Source organism: Hyperolius riggenbachi, chromosome 3 (assembly GCF_040937935.1).
Source record: "Hyperolius riggenbachi isolate aHypRig1 chromosome 3, aHypRig1.pri, whole genome shotgun sequence".
Lineage (NCBI taxonomy): Eukaryota > Metazoa > Chordata > Amphibia > Anura > Hyperoliidae > Hyperolius > Hyperolius riggenbachi.
This window is the reverse complement of record NC_090648.1, coordinates 1,353,526-1,374,325: the sequence shown is the minus strand read 5'-3', so window position 1 is coordinate 1,374,325 and position 20,800 is coordinate 1,353,526. Positions and strand designations below refer to the sequence as shown.

Below are 20,800 nucleotides of genomic sequence, written 5' to 3'. Positions count from 1 at the left end.
TAAGGGATACAGAATACTTTATCCAAAGACCAATAAGGTGACAGTCAGCCGCAGTGTCTATTTTGACGAAAGCGAAGCACCAGATAATACAATTCTTGAAAAATGCGGAGAGGATTTGCGGGCTGAATCAGCAAGAGACACGGACTCATGTGAAGCAGAACAAGAGCCAGACCAAGAAGTGGAACTTACAATCAACGAGCCAGTAGAACCCACTGAGCAACAAGAAATCAGAAGATCCACTCGGACTACAAAAGGGATACCACCCCGCAGGTTATCATATGCTGCAAAAACACATCAAACACAGGAGCCAACATCCTGGGAAGACATAGAAACTTTGCCAAGAAGGGAAGCTGATCAATGGAGAAAAGCAGCTGAAGAAGAAATAAAATCACTTCAAGAAAATAAAACTTGGTCACTAACAGAACTCCCTCCCGGTCGCAAGACCATTGGAAGCAAATGGACTTTTAAAGTGAAATATGATGCAGAGGGAAACATCTATAGATACAAAGCAAGATTAGTTGCCAAGGGATACTCCCAGAAATTTGGAGAAGATTATGATGAAACATTTGCTCCAGTTGTGAAATATTCCACCATGAGAACACTCCTTAGCGTTGCTGCCGGAAAGAAAATGCAAGTGAAGCACCTAGATGTCAAAACTGCCTTTCTATATGGAGACATCAAGGAGGATCTATACATGGAACAGCCACCAGGATTTGAGGAGAAAAAGAACCTTGTATGCAAACTGCAGAAGAGCATCTATGGGCTCAAGCAAGCGGCAAGAGTGTGGAATGAAAAGGTGAACGAAATACTCACGAAAGAAGGATTCTCAAGAAGTAAAGCGGATCCATGTCTGTACTCGAAGAATCAAGAGAACAGATGGACATATATCCTAATTTACGTTGATGACATCTTGACGTGTTTTGAACAAGAAGGGGACTATGACCAAATAGTTCACAAACTGAAACAAAACTTTGAAATTAAAGAGTTGGGGAACATTACTCACTACCTAGGAATTCAAATAGAGCAGGAAGAGGATGGAAGCTATCTTCTTAACCAAAATCAGAAAATTACAGAAATATTAGAACAGTTTCACATGCAAGATGCAAAGGAAGTGAGAACGCCAATGGAACCAGATTATCTGAAATACAATGGAACAGAAAATTTGTTACCTAACAATGATTACTACCGCAGGGCAATTGGAAAATTGCTATACATTACCACCGTGACAAGACCAGACATTGCTGTAGCAGTGGGGATACTTTGCAGAAAAGTCGCATCACCGTGTCAACGCGACTGGAACGCAGTAAAAAGGGTAATGCAATACCTAAAGGGAACAAATCAGATGAAGCTGAGACTTCCAGCATCGTCAAACCCAAAACTGATTGGATATGTGGACGCCGACTGGGCTGGAGACACCACTGACCGGAAATCTACAAGTGGTTACATCTTCCAGTATGGACAAGGAACCATAAGCTGGTCAAGTCGGAAACAAGCGACTGTTGCACTCTCTTCAACTGAAGCGGAATACATAGCAGCAGCTTATGCATGTCAAGAAGCCATTTGGATTCGTCAGCTTCTACTAGACATGGGACTAAATATGTCACAACCCACACCCATCTTTGAAGACAATCAGGGATGCATAAAGCTCACACAATCTGAGAAGGTTAACCCAAGAACCAAGCATATTGATGTAAAATATCATCTGCTTAGGGACATGCAAGAACAAGGAGTTATCGACATTCAGTACTGCCCATCAGAGGAGATGACTGCAGATGCACTCACCAAACCTTTGCCCAGGGAACGTCATTGTTTTCTACAAAAGAGACTGAATGTTGTATAATAACGCACATGCCGTTGAGAAGGGGTGTTGGAGATACAACTGCATGTACTTTATATAGTACTGAGTATTAACACCACTAGACCAGTAGATGGCACTGTAGCAAATACTAAGGTTACCAGTTATGTGTGTCTGTCTGAAAACTTGTTTTCTTTATCTCTTCCTCTCTCTTCACAACTAAGATGTCTGCTGTTACAGTTTACTGAAATGCTCTGTATGCTTGCAGCTTAATCCAGCCAAGTAAACCAAGTTCTGCCTCATCACGAGCTTCTAGTGTCTTCTCTAATACATAACCAACATCTTCCTCCGGCTACTTCCTGCTCCTCCCCTTCCTCTCCATGTTCTCTCTCTGCACAGTGTCAGAGGAGGAGCTGTGATGGCCTCTCCTCTCTGTATCTTCCTCCGGCTACTTCCTGCTCCTCACCTTCCTCTCTATGTTCCCTCTCTGCACAGTGTCAGAGGAGGAGCTGTGATGGCCTCTCCTCTCTGTATCTTCCTCCAGCTACTTCCTGCTCCTCCCCTTCCTCTCCATGCTCTCTCTCTGCACAGTGTCAGAGGAGGAGCTGTGATTGTCTCTCTGTATCTTCCTCTGGCTACTTCCTGCTGCTCCCCTTCCTCTCCATGCTCTCTCTCTCTGCACAGTGTCAGAGGAAGAGCTGTGATTGCCTCTCCTCTCTGTATCTTCCTCTGGCTACTTACTGCTCCTCTTTCTCTCCATGTTCTCTCTCTGCACAGTGTCAGCGGAAGAGCTGTGATTGCCTCTCCTCTCTGTATCTTCCTCCGGCTACTTCCTGCTGCTCCCCTTCCTCTCTATGTTCTCTCTCTGCACAGTGTCAGCGGAAGAGCTGTGATTGTCTCTCCTCTCTGTATATTCCTCCGGCTACTTCCTGCTGCTCCTCTTCCTCTCCATGCTCTCTCTCTGCACAGTGTCAGAGGAGGAGCTGTGATGGCCTCTCCTCTCTGTATCTTCCTCCAGCTACTTCCTGCTCCTCCCCTTCCTCTCCATGCTCTCTCTGCACAGTGTCAGAGGAGGAGCTGTGATTGTCTCTCTGTATCTTCCTCTGGCTACTTCCTGCTGCTCCCCTTCCTCTCCATGCTCTCTCTCTGCACAGTGTCAGAGGAGGAGCTGTGATTGTCTCTCCTCTCTGTATCTTCCTCCAGCTACTTCCTGCTCCTCCCCTTCCTCTCCATCCTCTCTCTCTGCACAGTGTCAGAGGAGGAGCTGTGATTGTCTCTCCTCTCTGTATCTTCCTCTGGCTACTTCCTGCTCCTCCCCTTCCTCTCCATGTTCTCTCTCTGCACAGTGTCAGAGGAGGAGCTGTGATTGTCTCTCCTCTCTATATCTTCCTCTGGCTACTTCCTGCTCCTCTTCCTCTCCATGTTCTCTCTCTGCTTAGTGACAGCGGAAGAGCTGTGATTGCCTCTCCTCTCTGTATCTTCCTCCGGCTACTTCCTGCTGCTCCCCTTCCTCTCCATGTTCTCTCTCTGCACAGTGTCAGCGGAAGAGCTGTGATTGCCTCTCCTCTCGGTATCTTCCTCCGGCTACTTCCTGCTCCTCCCCTTCCTCTCCATGCTCTCTCTCTCTGCACAGTGTCAGAGGAGGAGCTGTGATGATCTCTCCTCTCTGTATCTTCCTCCGGCTACTTCCTGCTCCTCCCCTTCCTCTCCATGCTCTCTCTCTCTCTCTGCACAGTGTCAGAGGAGGAGCTGTGATTGTCTCTCTGTATCTTCCTCTGGCTACTTCCTGCTGCTCCCCTTCCTCTCCATGCTCTCTCTCTCTGCACAGTGTCAGAGGAAGAGCTGTGATTGCCTCTCCTCTCTGTATCTTCCTCTGGCTACTTACTGCTCCTCTTTCTCTCCATGTTCTCTCTCTGCACAGTGTCAGCGGAAGAGCTGTGATTGCCTCTCCTCTCTGTATCTTCCTCCGGCTACTTCCTGCTGCTCCCCTTCCTCTCTATGTTCTCTCTCTGCACAGTGTCAGCGGAAGAGCTGTGATTGTCTCTCCTCTCTGTATATTCCTCCGGCTACTTCCTGCTGCTCCTCTTCCTCTCCATGCTCTCTCTCTGCACAGTGTCAGAGGAGGAGCTGTGATGGCCTCTCCTCTCTGTATCTTCCTCCAGCTACTTCCTGCTCCTCCCCTTCCTCTCCATGCTCTCTCTGCACAGTGTCAGAGGAGGAGCTGTGATTGTCTCTCTGTATCTTCCTCTGGCTACTTCCTGCTGCTCCCCTTCCTCTCCATGCTCTCTCTCTGCACAGTGTCAGAGGAGGAGCTGTGATTGTCTCTCCTCTCTGTATCTTCCTCCAGCTACTTCCTGCTCCTCCCCTTCCTCTCCATCCTCTCTCTCTGCACAGTGTCAGAGGAGGAGCTGTGATTGTCTCTCCTCTCTGTATCTTCCTCTGGCTACTTCCTGCTCCTCCCCTTCCTCTCCATGTTCTCTCTCTGCACAGTGTCAGAGGAGGAGCTGTGATTGTCTCTCCTCTCTATATCTTCCTCTGGCTACTTCCTGCTCCTCTTCCTCTCCATGTTCTCTCTCTGCTTAGTGACAGCGGAAGAGCTGTGATTGCCTCTCCTCTCTGTATCTTCCTCCGGCTACTTCCTGCTGCTCCCCTTCCTCTCCATGTTCTCTCTCTGCACAGTGTCAGCGGAAGAGCTGTGATTGCCTCTCCTCTCGGTATCTTCCTCCGGCTACTTCCTGCTCCTCCCCTTCCTCTCCATGCTCTCTCTCTCTGCACAGTGTCAGAGGAGGAGCTGTGATGATCTCTCCTCTCTGTATCTTCCTCCGGCTACTTCCTGCTCCTCCCCTTCCTCTCCATGCTCTCTCTCTCTCTCTGCACAGTGTCAGCGGAAGAGCTGTGATTGTCTCTCCTCTCTGTATCTTACTCCGGCTACTTCCTGCTCCTCCCCTTCCTCTCCATGTTCTCTCTCTGCCCAGTGTCAGAGGAGGAGCTGTGATTGCCTCTCCTCTCTGTATCTTCCTCCGGCTACTTCCTGCTCCTCCCCTTCCTCTCCATGCTCTTTCTCTGCACAGTGTCAGAGGAGGAGCTGTGATTGTCTCTCTGTATCTTCCTCTGGCTACTTCCTGCTTCTCCCCTTCCTCTCCATGTTCTCTCTCTGCACAGTGTCAGAGGAGGAGCTGTGATTGTCTCTCCTCTCTGTATCTTCCTCCGGCTACTTCCTGCTGCTCCTCTTCCTCTCCATGTTCTCTCTCTGCACAGTGTCAGAGGAGGAGCTGTGATGATCTCTCCTCTCTGTATCTTCCTCCGGCTACTTCCTGCTCCTCCCCTTCCTCTCCATGCTCTCTCTCTCTCTGCACAGTGTCAGCGGAAGAGCTGTGATTGTCTCTTCTCTCTGTATCTTACTCCGGCTACTTCCTGCTCCTCCCCTTCCTCTCCATGTTCTCTCTCTGCCCAGTGTCAGAGGAGGAGCTGTGATTGTCTCTCCTCTCTGTATCTTCCTCCGGCTACTTCCTGCTTCTCCCCTTCCTCTCCATGTTCTCTCTCTGCCCAGTGTCAGAGGAGGAGCTGTGATTGTCTCTCCTCTCTGTATCTTCCTCCGGCTACTTCCTGCTCCTCCCCTTCCTCTCCATGCTCTTTCTCTGCACAGTGTCAGCGGAAGAGCTGTGATTGTCTCTCTGTATCTTCCTCTGGCTACTTCCTGCTTCTCCCCTTCCTCTCCATGTTCTCTCTCTGCACAGTGTCAGAGGAGGAGCTGTGATTGTCTCTCCTCTCTGTATCTTCCTCTGGCTACTTCCTGCTGCTCCTCTTCCTCTCCATGTTCTCTCTCTGCACAGTGTCAGAGGAGGAGCTGTGATTGCCTCTCCTCTCTGTATCTTCCTCCAGCTTCTTCCTGCTCCTCACCCTTTCTCTCTCTGCACAGTGTCAGCGGAGGTCTCGCCTCTCATACAGTATTATCTGGTGAAGCAGTCTTTGCCATGGTTGGAGGCGATGGCTTATTGCCGGACACAGTACACGGATCTGGTCACCACCATGTCTGATTTGGAACTCTTCGCTGTGGCCATTTTAGGAGGATCCAATGAGTTCTGGATTGGCTTCTATCTCTGCAACCCCGGGGACTGGAACTGGAGTAATGGCGCCACCGTGTCCTACACCAAATGGAACTCTGGTGAGCCCAGCCTCTCTGAGAACGCATGTGCCCTCATAAATAGCCAGAAATGGAGCAGCTCAGACTGTGGAGCCACCCATTACTTCATGTGCTACAAATGTAAGTCATTCATTGATTACCATACAAGTCACTCCGCCCACATTAGACAGGCCGACAGTGTGACCGCTGACAGGCCGACAGTGTGACCGCTGACAGGCCTACAGTGTGACCGCTGACAGGCCGACAGTGTGACCGCTGACAGGCCGACAGTGTGACCGCTGACAGGCCGACAGTGTGACCGCTGACAGGCCTACAGTGTGACCGCTGACAGGCCGACAGTGTGACCGCTGACAGGCCGACAGTGTGACCGCTGACAGGCCGACAGTGTGACCGCTGACAGGCCGACAGTGTGACCGCTGACAGGCCGACAGTGTGACCGCTGACAGGCCGACGGCATAACCACTGACGGTGTGACCGCGGACGGGCCGGCAGTGTGACCGCATGAATGATTTGCACATTGCATGTTTATCTGTATTTATTATTAAGAATGATTTATACATTATGTGGCCCCCACGGTTATCTGTCAGTTATTATTATTATGGATGGTTTATACATTATGTGGCCCCCACGGTTATCTGTCAGTTATTATTATTATGGATGGTTTATACATTATGTGGCCCCCACGGTTATCTGTCAGTTATTATTATGGATGATTTATACATTATGTGGCCCCCACGGTTATCTGTCAGTTATTATTATGGATGATTTATACATTATGTGGCCCCCACGGTTATCTGTCAGTTATTATTATGGATGATTTATACATTATGTGGCCCCCACGGTTATCTGTCAGTTATTATTATTATGGATTATTTATACATTATGTGGCCCCCACGGTTATCTGTCAGTTATTATTATGGATGATTTATACATTATGTGGCCCCCACGGTTATCTGTCAGTTATTATTATTATGGGTGATTTATACATTATGTGGCCCCCACGGTTATCTGTCAGTTATTATGGGTGATTTATACATTATGTGGCCCCCACGGTTATCTGTCAGTTATTATTATGGATGATTTATACATTATGTGGCCCCCACGGTTATCTGTCAGTTATTATCATTATGGATGATTTATACATTATGTGGCCCCCACGGTTATCTGTCAGTTATTATTATGGATGATTTATACATTATGTGGCCCCCACGGTTATCTGTCAGTTATTATTATTATGGATGACTTATACATTATGTGGCCCCCACGGTTATCTGTCAGTTAATATTATGGATGATTTATACATTCTGTGGCCCCCACGGTTATCTGTCAGTTAATATTATGGATGATTTATACATTATGTGGCCCCCACGGTTATCTGTCAGTTATTATTATTATGGATGATTATACATTATGTGGCCCCCACGGTTATCTGTCAGTTATTATTATGGATGATTTATACATTATGTGGCCCCCACGGTTATCTGTCAGTTATTATTATGGATGATTTATACATTATGTGGCTCCCACGGTTATCTGTCAGTTATTATTATGGATGATTTATACATTATGTGGCCCCCACGGTTATCTGTCAGTTATTATTATTATGGGTGATTTATACATTGTGGCCCCCACGGTTATCTGTCAGTTATTATTATGGATGATTTATACATTATGTGGCCCCCACGGTTATCTGTCAGTTATTATTATGGATGATTTATACATTATGTGGCCCCCACGGTTATCTGTCAGTTATTATTATGGATGATTTATACATTATGTGGCCCCCACGGTTATCTGTCAGTTATTATTATGGATGCTTTATACATTGTGTGGCCCCCACGGTTATCTGTCAGTTATTATTATGGATGATTTATACATTATGTGGCCCCCACGGTTATCTGTCAGTTATTATTATGGATGATTTATACATTATGTGGCCCCCACGGTTATCTGTCAGTTATTATTATGGATGATTTATACATTATGTGGTCCCCACGGTTATCTGTCAGTTATTATTATTATGGATGATTTATACATTATGTGGCCCCCACGGTTATCTGTCAGTTATTATTATTATGGGTGATTTATACATTATGTGGCCCCCACGGTTATCTGTCAGTTATTATTATTATTATGGATGATTTATACATTATGTGGCCCCCACGGTTATCTGTCAGTTATTATTATGGGTGATTTATACATTATGTGGCCCCCACGGTTATCTGTCAGTTATTATTATTATGGATGATTTATACATTATGTGGCCCCCATGGTTATCTGTCAGTTATTATTATGGGTGATTTATACATTATGTGGCTCCCACGGTTATCTGTCAGTTGTTATTATGGATGATTTATACATTATGTGGCCCCCACGGTTATCTGTCAGTTATTATTATTATGGATGATTTATACATTATGTGGCCCCCACGGTTATCTGTCAGTTATTATTATTATTATGGATGATTTATACATTATGTGGCCCCCACGGTTATCTGTCAGTTATTATTATTATGGGTGATTTATACATTATGTGGCCCCCACGGTTATCTGTCAGTTATTATTATGGATGATTTATACATTATGTGGCCCCCACGGTTATCTGTCAGTTATTATTATGGATGATTTATACATTATGTGGCCCCCACGGTTATCTGTCAGTTATTATGGATGATTTATACATTATGTGGCCCCCACGGTTATCTGTCAGTTATTATTATTATGGATGATTCATACATTATGTGGCCCCCACGGTTATCTGTCAGTTATTATTATTATGGGTGATTTATACATTATGTGGCCCCCACGGTTATCTGTCAGTTATTATTATTATGGGTGATTTATACATTATGTGGCCCCCACGGTTATCTGTCAGTTATTATTATTATGGATGATTTATACATTATGTGGCCCCCACGGTTATCTGTCAGTTATTATTATGGATGATTTATACATTATGTGGCCCCCACGGTTATCTGTCAGTTATTATTATGGATGATTTATACATTATGTGGCCCCCACGGTTATCTGTCAGTTATTATTATTATGGATGATTTATACATTATGTGGCCCCCACGGTTATCTGTCAGTTATTATTATGGATGATTTATACATTATGTGGCCCCCACGGTTATCTGTCAGTTATTATTATTATTATGGATGATTTATACATTATGTGGCCCCCACGGTTATCTGTCAGTTATTATTATTATGGATGATTTATACATTATGTGGCTCCCCACGGTTATCTGTCAGTTATTAATATTATGGATGATTTATACATTATGTGGCCCCCACGGTTATCTGTCAGTTATTATTATGGATGATTTATACATTATGTGGCCCCCACGGTTATCTGTCAGTTATTATTATGGATGATTTATACAGTATGTGGCCCCCATGGTTATCTGTCAGTTATTATTATGGATGATTTATACATTATGTGGCTCCCCACGGTTATCTGTCAGTTATTATTATGGATGATTTATACATTATGTGGCCCCCACGGTTATCTGTCAGTTATTATTATTATGGATGATTTATACATTATGTGGCTCCCCACGGTTATCTGTCAGTTATTATTATGGATGATTTATACATTATGTGGCCCCCACGGTTATCTGTCAGTTATTATTATGGATGATTTATACATTATGTGGCCCCCACGGTTATCTGTCAGTTATTATTATTATGGATGATTTATACATTATGTGGCCCCCACGGTTATCTGTCAGTTATTATTATGGATGATTTATACATTATGTGGCTCCCACGGTTATCTGTCAGTTATTATTATTATGGATGATTTATACATTATGTGGCTCCCACGGTTATCTGTCAGTTATTATTATGGATCATTTATACATTATGTGGCCCCCACGGTTATCTGTCAGTTATTATTATTATGGATGATTTATACATTATGTGGCTCCCACGGTTATCTGTCAGTTATTATTATTATGGATGATTTATACATTATGTGGCCCCCACGGTTATCTGTCAGTTATTATTATGGATGATTTATACATTATGTGGCCCCCACGGTTATCTGTCAGTTATTATTATTATTATGGATGATTTATACATTATGTGGCCCCCACGGTTATCTGTCAGTTATTATTATTATGGATGATTTATACATTATGTGGTCCCCACGGTTATCTGTCAGTTATTATTATTATGGATGATTTATACATTATGTGTTCCCCACGGTTATCTGTCAGTTATTATTATTATGGATGATTTATACATTATGTGGCCCCCACGGTTATCTGTCAGTTATTATTATGGATGATTTATACATTATGTGGCCCCCACGGTTATCTGTCAGTTATTATTATTATGGATGGTTTATACATTATGTGGCCCACACGGTTATCTGTCAGTTATTATTATTATGGATGATTTATACATTATGTGGCCCCCACGGTTATCTGTCAGTTATTATTATGGATGATTTATACATTATGTGGCCCCCACGGTTATCTGACAGTTATTATTATGGATGATTTATACATGTGGCCCCCACGGTTATCTGTCAGTTATTATTATTATGGATGATTTATACATTATGTGGTCCCCACGGTTATCTGTCAGTTATTATTATGGATGATTTATACATTATGTGGCCCCCACGGTTATCTGTCAGTTATTATTATGGATGATTTATACATTATGTGGCCCCCACGGTTATCTGTCAGTTATTATTATGGATGATTTATACATTATGTGGCCCCCACGGTTATCTGTCAGTTATTATTATTATGGATGATTTATACATTATGTGGCTCCCACGGTTATCTGTCAGTTATTATTATGGATGATTTATACATTATGTGGCCCCCACGGTTATCTGTCAGTTATTATTATTATGGATGATTTATACATTATGTGGCCCCCACGGTTATCTGTCAGTTATTATTATGGATGATTTATACATTATGTGGCCCCCACGGTTATCTGTCAGTTATTATTATTATGGATGATTTATACATTATGTGGCCCCCACGGTTATCTGTCAGTTATTATTATTATGGATGATTTATACATTATGTGGCCCCCACGGTTATCTGTCAGTTATTATTATGGATGGTTTATACATTATGTGGCCCCCACGGTTATCTGTCAGTTATTATTATTATTATGGATGATTTATACATTATGTGGCCCCCACGGTTATCTGTCAGTTATTATTATGGATGATTTATACATTATGTGGCCCCCACGGTTATCTGTCAGTTATTATTATTATGGATGATTTATACATTATGTGGCCCCCACGGTTATCTGTCAGTTATTATTATGGGTGATTTATACATTATGTGGCCCCCACGGTTATCTGTCAGTTATTATTATTATGGGTGATTTATACATTATGTGGCCCCCACGGTTATCTGTCAGTTATTATTATTATGGGTGATTTATACATTATGTGGCCCCCACGGTTATCTGTCAGTTATTATTATTATGGATGGTTTATACATTATGTGGCCCCCACGGTTATCTGTCAGTTATTATTATTATGGATGATTTATACATTATGTGGCCCCCACGGTTATCTGACAGTTATTATTATGGATGATTTATACATTATGTGGCTCCCACGGTTATCTGTCAGTTATTATTATTATGGATGGTTTATACATTATGTGGCTCCCACGGTTATCTGTCAGTTATTATTATTATGGATGATTTATACATTATGTGGCCCCCACGGTTATCTGTCAGTTATTATTATTATGGATGATTTATACATTATGTGGCCCCCACGGTTATCTGTCAGTTATTATTATGGATGATTTATACATTATGTGGCCCCCACGGTTATCTGTCAGTTATTATTATGGATGATTTATACATTATGTGGCTCCCACGGTTATCTGTCAGTTATTATTATTATGGATGATTTATACATTATGTGGCCCCCACGGTTATCTGTCAGTTATTATTATTATGGATGATTTATACATTATGTGGCCCCCACGGTTATCTGTCAGTGATTATTATGGATGATTTATACATTATGTGGCCCCCACGGTTATCTGTCAGTTATTATTATGGATGATTTATACATTATGTGGCCCCCACGGTTATCTGTCAGTTATTATTATTATGGATGGTTTATACATTATGTGGCCCCCACGGTTATCTGTCAGTTGTTATTATGGATGATTTATACATTATGTGGCCCCCACGGTTATCTGTCAGTTGTTATTATGGATGATTTATACATTATGTGGCCCCCACGGTTATCTGTCAGTTATTATTATGGATGATTTATACATTATGTGGCCCCCACGGTTATCTGTCAGTTGTTATTATGGATGATTTATACATTATGTGGCCCCCACGGTTATCTGTCAGTTGTTATTATGGATGATTTATACATTATGTGGCCCCCACGGTTATCTGTCAGTTGTTATTATGGATGATTTATACATTATGTGGTCCCCACGGTTATCTGTCAGTTATTATTAAATATGGATGATTTATACATTATGTGGCCCCCACGGTTATCTGTCAGTTATTATTATTATGGATGATTTATACATTATGTGGCCCCCACGGTTATCTGTCAGTTATTATTATGGATGATTTATACATTATGTGGCCCCCACGGTTATCTGTCAGTTATTATTATGGATGGTTTATACATTATGTGGTCCCCACGGTTATCTGTCAGTTATTATTAAATATGGATGATTTATACATTATGTGGCTCCCACGGTTATCTGTCAGTTATTATTATTATGGATGATTCATACATTATGTGGTCCCCACGGTTACCTGTCAGTTATTATTATGGATGATTTATACATTATGTGGCCCCCACGGTTATCTGTCAGTTATTATTATTATGGATGATTTATACATTATGTGGCTCCCACGGTTACCTGTCAGTTATTATTATGGATGATTTATACATTATGTGGCTCCCACGGTTACCTGTCAGTTATTATTATGGATGTTTTATACATTATGTGGCCCCCACGGTTATCTGTCAGTTATTATTATTATGGATGATTTATACATTATGTGGCCCCCACGGTTATCTGTCATTTATAATTATTATGGATGATTTATACATTATGTGGCCCCCACGGTTATCTGTCAGTTATTATTATGGATGATTTATACATTATGTGGCTCCCACGGTTACCTGTCAGTTATTATTATGGATGATTTATACATTATGTGGCCCCCACGGTTATCTGTCAGTTATTATTATTATGGATGATTTATACATTATGTGGCCCCCACGGTTATCTGTCAGTTATTATTATGGATGATTTATACATTATGTGGCCCCCACGGTTATCTGTCAGTTATTATTATGGATGATTTATACATTATGTGGTCCCCACGGTTATCTGTCAGTTATTATTATGGATGATTTATACATTATGTGGCCCCCACGGTTATCTGTCAGTTATTATTATTATGGATGATTTATACATTATGTGGCCCCCACGGTTATCTGTCAGTTATTATTATGGATGATTTATACATTATGTGGCCCCCACGGTTATCTGTCAGTTATTATTATTATGGATGATTTATACATTATGTGGCCCCCACGGTTATCTGTCAGTTATTATTATTATGGATGATTTATACATTATGTGGCCCCCACGGTTATCTGTCAGTTATTATTATTATGGATGATTTATACATTATGTGGCCCCCACGGTTATCTGTCAGTTATTATTATTATGGATGATTTATACATTATGTGGCCCCCACGGTTATCTGTCAGTTATTATTATTATGGATGATTTATACATTATGTGGCCCCCACGGTTATCTGTCAGTTATTATTATTATGGATGGTTTATACATTATGTGGCCCCCACGGTTATCTGTCAGTTATTATTATTATGGATGGTTTATACATTATGTGGCCCCCACGGTTATCTGTCAGTTATTATTATGGATGATTTATACATTATGTGGCCCCCACGGTTATCTGTCAGTTATTATTATTATGGATGGTTTATACATTATGTGGCCCCCACGGTTATCTGTCAGTTATTATTATGGATGATTTATACATTATGTGGCCCCCACGGTTATCTGTCAGTTATTATTATTATGGATGGTTTATACATTATGTGGCCCCCACGGTTATCTGTCAGTTATTATTATGGATGATTTATACATTATGTGGTCCCCACGGTTATCTGTCAGTTATTATTATGGATGATTTATACATTATGTGGCCCCCACGGTTATCTGTCAGTTATTATTATTATGGATGATTTATACATTATGTGGCCCCCACGGTTATCTGTCAGTTATTATTATGGATGATTTATACATTATGTGGCCCCCACGGTTATCTGTCAGTTATTATTATGGATGATTTATACATTATGTGGCCCCCACGGTTATCTGTCAGTTATTATTATGGATGATTTATACATTATGTGGCCCCCACGGTTATCTGTCAGTTATTATTATTATGGATGATTTATACATTATGTGGCCCCCACGGTTATCTGTCAGTTATTATTATTATGGGTGATTTATACATTATGTGGCCCCCACGGTTATCTGTCAGTTATTATTATTATGGATGATTTATACATTATGTGGCCCCCACGGTTATCTGTCAGTTATTATTATTATGGGTGATTTATACATTATGTGGCCCCCACGGTTATCTGTCAGTTATTATTATTATGGATGATTTATACATTATGTGGCCCCCCGGTTATCTGTCAGTTATTATTATTATGGATGATTTATACATTATGTGGCCCCCACGGTTATCTGTCAGTTATTATTATTATGGATGATTTATACATTATGTGGCCCCCACGGTTATCTGTCAGTTATTATTATGGATGATTTATACATTATGTGGCTCCCCACGGTTATCTGTCAGTTATTATTATTATGGATGATTTATACATTATGTGGCCCCCACGGTTATCTGTCAGTTATTATTATTATGGATGATTTATACATTATGTGGCCCCCACGGTTATCTGTCAGTTATTATTATTATGGATGATTTATACATTATGTGGCCCCCACGGTTATCTGTCAGTTATTATTATGGATGATTTATACATTATGTGGCTCCCCACGGTTATCTGTCAGTTATTATTATTATGGATGATTTATACATTATGTGGCCCCCACGGTTATCTGTCAGTTATTATTATTATGGATGATTTATACATTATGTGGCTCCCACGGTTATCTGTCAGTTATTATTATGGATGATTTATACATTATGTGGCCCCCACGGTTATCTGTCAGTTATTATTATTATGGATGATTTATACATTATGTGGCCCCCACGGTTATCTGTCAGTTATTATTATGGATGATTTATACATTATGTGGCCCCCACGGTTATCTGTCAGTTATTATTATGGATGATTTATACATTATGTGGTCCCCACGGTTATCTGTCAGTTATTATTATGGATGATTTATACATTATGTGGCCCCCACGGTTATCTGTCAGTTATTATTATTATGGATGATTTATACATTATGTGGCCCCCACGGTTATCTGTCAGTTATTATTATTATGGATGATTTATACATTATGTGGCCCCCACGGTTATCCGTCAGTTATTATTATGGATGGTTTATACATTATGTGGCCCCCACGGTTATCTGTCAGTTATTATTATTATGGGTGATTTATACATTATGTGGCCCCCACGGTTATCTGTCAGTTATTATTATGGGTGATTTATACATTATGTGGCCCCCACGGTTATCTGTCAGTTATTATTATGGATGATTTATACATTATGTGGCCCCCACGGTTATCTGTCAGTTATTATTATGGATGATTTATACATTATGTGGTCCCCACGGTTATCTGTCAGTTATTATTATGGATGATTTATACATTATGTGGCCCCCACGGTTATCTGTCAGTTATTATTATTATGGATGATTTATACATTATGTGGCCCCCACGGTTATCTGTCAGTTATTATTATGGATGATTTATACATTATGTGGCCCCCACGGTTATCTGTCAGTTATTATTATGGATGATTTATACATTATGTGGCCCCCACGGTTATCTGTCAGTTATTATTATTATGGATGATTTATACATTATGTGGCCCCCACGGTTATCTGTCAGTTATTATTATTATGGGTGATTTATACATTATGTGGCCCCCACGGTTATCTGTCAGTTATTATTATTATGGATGATTTATACATTATGTGGCCCCCACGGTTATCTGTCAGTTATTATTATTATGGGTGATTTATACATTATGTGGCCCCCACGGTTATCTGTCAGTTATTATTATTATGGATGATTTATACATTATGTGGCCCCCACGGTTATCTGTCAGTTATTATTATTATGGATGATTTATACATTATGTGGCCCCCACGGTTATCTGTCAGTTATTATTATGGATGATTTATACATTATGTGGCTCCCCACGGTTATCTGTCAGTTGTTATTATGGATGGTTTATACATTATGTGGCCCCCACGGTTATCTGTCAGTTATTATTATTATGGATGATTTATACATTATGTGGCCCCCACGGTTATCTGTCAGTTATTATTATGGATGATTTATACATTATGTGGCTCCCCACGGTTATCTGTCAGTTATTATTATTATGGATGATTTATACATTATGTGGCCCCCACGGTTATCTGTCAGTTATTATTATTATGGATGATTTATACATTATGTGGCCCCCACGGTTATCTGTCAGTTATTATTATTATGGATGATTTATACATTATGTGGCCCCCACGGTTATCTGTCAGTTATTATTATTATGGATGGTTTATACATTATGTGGCCCCCACGGTTATCTGTCAGTTATTATTATTATGGATGGTTTATACATTATGTGGCCCCCACGGTTATCTGTCAGTTATTATTATGGATGATTTATACATTATGTGGCCCCCACGGTTATCTGTCAGTTATTATTATTATGGATGGTTTATACATTATGTGGCCCCCACGGTTATCTGTCAGTTATTATTATGGATGATTTATACATTATGTGGCCCCCATGGTTATCTGTCAGTTATTATTATTATGGATGGTTTATACATTATGTGGCCCCCACGGTTATCTGTCAGTTATTATTATGGATGATTTATACATTATGTGGTCCCCACGGTTATCTGTCAGTTATTATTATGGATGATTTATACATTATGTGGCCCCCACGGTTATCTGTCAGTTATTATTATGGATGATTTATACATTATGTGGCCCCCACGGTTATCTGTCAGTTATTATTATGGATGATTTATACATTATGTGGCCCCCACGGTTATCTGTCAGTTATTATTATGGATGATTTATACATTATGTGGCCCCCACGGTTATCTGTCAGTTATTATTATTATGGATGATTTATACATTATGTGGCCCCCACGGTTATCTGTCAGTTATTATTATTATGGGTGATTTATACATTATGTGGCCCCCACGGTTATCTGTCAGTTATTATTATTATGGATGATTTATACATTATGTGGCCCCCACGGTTATCTGTCAGTTATTATTATTATGGGTGATTTATACATTATGTGGCCCCCACGGTTATCTGTCAGTTAATATTATTATGGATGATTTATACATTATGTGGCCCCCACGGTTATCTGTCAGTTATTATTATTATGGATGATTTATACATTATGTGGCCCCCACGGTTATCTGTCAGTTATTATTATTATGGATGATTTATACATTATGTGGCCCCCACGGTTATCTGTCAGTTATTATTATGGATGATTTATACATTATGTGGCCCCCACGGTTATCTGTCAGTTATTATTATTATGGATGATTTATACATTATGTGGCCCCCACGGTTATCTGTCAGTTATTATTATTATGGATGATTTATACATTATGTGGCCCCCACGGTTATCTGTCAGTTATTATTATGGATGATTTATACATTATGTGGCTCCCCACGGTTATCTGTCAGTTATTATTATTATGGATGATTTATACATTATGTGGCCCCCACGGTTATCTGTCAGTTATTATTATTATGGATGATTTATACATTATGTGGCTCCCACGGTTATCTGTCAGTTATTATTATGGATGATTTATACATTATGTGGCCCCCACGGTTATCTGTCAGTTATTATTATTATGGATGATTTATACATTATGTGGCCCCCACGGTTATCTGTCAGTTATTATTATGGATGATTTATACATTATGTGGCCCCCACGGTTATCTGTCAGTTATTATTATTATGGATGATTTATACATTATGTGGCCCCCACGGTTATCTGTCAGTTATTATTATGGATGATTTATACATTATGTGGCCCCCACGGTTATCTGTCAGTTATTATTATGGATGATTTATACATTATGTGGTCCCCACGGTTATCTGTCAGTTATTATTATGGATGATTTATACATTATGTGGCCCCCACGGTTATCTGTCAGTTATTATTATTATGGATGATTTATACATTATGTGGCCCCCACGGTTATCTGTCAGTTATTATTATGGATGATTTATACATTATGTGGCCCCCACGGTTATCTGTCAGTTATTATTATGGATGATTTATACATTATGTGGCCCCCACGGTTATCTGTCAGTTATTATTATGGATGATTTATACATTATGTGGCCCCCACGGTTATCTGTCAGTTATTATTATTATGGATGATTTATACATTATGTGGCCCCCACGGTTATCTGTCAGTTATTATTATTATGGGTGATTTATACATTATGTGGCCCCCACGGTTATCTGTCAGTTATTATTATTATGGATGATTTATACATTATGTGGCCCCCACGGTTATCTGTCAGTTATTATTATTATGGGTGATTTATACATTATGTGGCCCCCACGGTTATCTGTCAGTTAATATTATTATGGATGATTTATACATTATGTGGCCCCCACGGTTATCTGTCAGTTATTATTATTATGGATGATTTATACATTATGTGGCCCCCACGGTTATCTGTCAGTTATTATTATTATGGATGATTTATACATTATGTGGCCCCCACGGTTATCTGTCAGTTATTATTATGGATGATTTATACATTATGTGGCCCCCACGGTTATCTGTCAGTTATTATTATTATGGATGATTTATACATTATGTGGCCCCCACGGTTATCTGTCAGTTATTATTATTATGGATGATTTATACATTATGTGGCCCCCACGGTTATCTGTCAGTTATTATTATGGATGATTTATACATTATGTGGCTCCCCACGGTTATCTGTCAGTTATTATTATTATGGATGATTTATACATTATGTGGCCCCCACGGTTATCTGTCAGTTATTATTATTATGGATGATTTATACATTATGTGGCTCCCACGGTTATCTGTCAGTTATTATTATGGATGATTTATACATTATGTGGCCCCCACGGTTATCTGTCAGTTATTATTATTATGGATGATTTATACATTATGTGGCCCCCACGGTTATCTGTCAGTTATTATTATGGATGATTTATACATTATGTGGCCCCCACGGTTATCTGTCAGTTATTATTATGGATGATTTATACATTATGTGGTCCCCACGGTTATCTGTCAGTTATTATTATGGATGATTTATACATTATGTGGCCCCCACGGTTATCTGTCAGTTATTATTATTATGGATGATTTATACATTATGTGGCCCCCACGGTTATCTGTCAGTTATTATTATTATGGATGATTTATACATTATGTGGCCCCCACGGTTATCCGTCAGTTATTATTATGGATGGTTTATACATTATGTGGCCCCCACGGTTATCTGTCAGTTATTATTATTATGGGTGATTTATACATTATGTGGCCCCCACGGTTATCTGTCAGTTATTATTATGGGTGATTTATACATTATGTGGCCCCCACGGTTATCTGTCAGTTATTATTATGGATGATTTATACATTATGTGGCCCCCACGGTTATCTGTCAGTTATTATTATTATGGATGATTTATACATTATGTGGCCCCCACGGTTATCTGTCAGTTATTATTATTATGGATGATTTATACATTATGTGGCCCCCACGGTTATCTGTCAGTTATTATGGATGATTTATACATTATGTGGCCCCCACGGTTATCTGTCAGTTATTATTATGGATGATTTATACATTATGTGGCCCCCACGGTTATCTGTCAGTTATTATTATTATGGATGATTTATACATTATGTGGCCCCCACGGTTATCTGTCAGTTATTATTATTATGGATGATTTATACATTATGTGGCCCCCACGGTTATCTGACAATTATTATTATGGATGATTTATACATTATGTGGCCCCCACGGTTATCTGTCAGTTATTATTATTATGGATGATTTATACATTATGTGGCCCCCACGGTTATCTGTCAGTTATTATTATTATGGATGATTTATACATTATGTGGCCCCCACGGTTATCTGTCAGTTATTATTATTATGGATGATTTATACATTATGTGGCCCCCACGGTTATCTGTCAGTTATTATTATTATGGATGATTTATACATTATGTGGCCCCCACGGTTATCTGTCAGTTATTATTATTATGGATGATTTATACATTATGTGGCCCTCACGGTTATCTGTCAGTTATTATTATGGATGATTTATACATTATGTGGCCCCCACGGTTATCTGTCAGTTATTATTATGGATGATTTATACATTATGTGGCCCCCACGGTTATCTGTCAGTTATTATTATTATGGATGATTTATACATTATGTGGCCCCCACGGTTATCTGTCAGTTATTATTATTATGGATGGTTTATACATTATGTGGCCCCCACGGTTATCTGTCAGTTATTATTATTATGGATGGTTTATACATTATGTGGCCCCCACGGTTATCTGTCAGTTATTA

At 40.1% G+C, this 20,800-nt stretch overlaps 1 protein-coding gene across 1 annotated transcript in view; it reads left to right on the top strand.

Moving 5' to 3' along the window:
- The first annotated feature begins 1,848 nt into the window (after positions 1-1,848).
- Positions 1,849-20,800, top strand: part of CLEC20A (C-type lectin domain containing 20A) — a 79,833-nt gene continuing 60,881 nt past the window's right edge. The window contains exons 1-2 of the mRNA XM_068271937.1: positions 1,849-1,885; positions 5,715-6,059. Of these exons, the coding sequence (XP_068128038.1) occupies positions 1,849-1,885; positions 5,715-6,059 (382 nt within the window). The remainder of the gene's footprint in view (positions 1,886-5,714; positions 6,060-20,800) is intronic.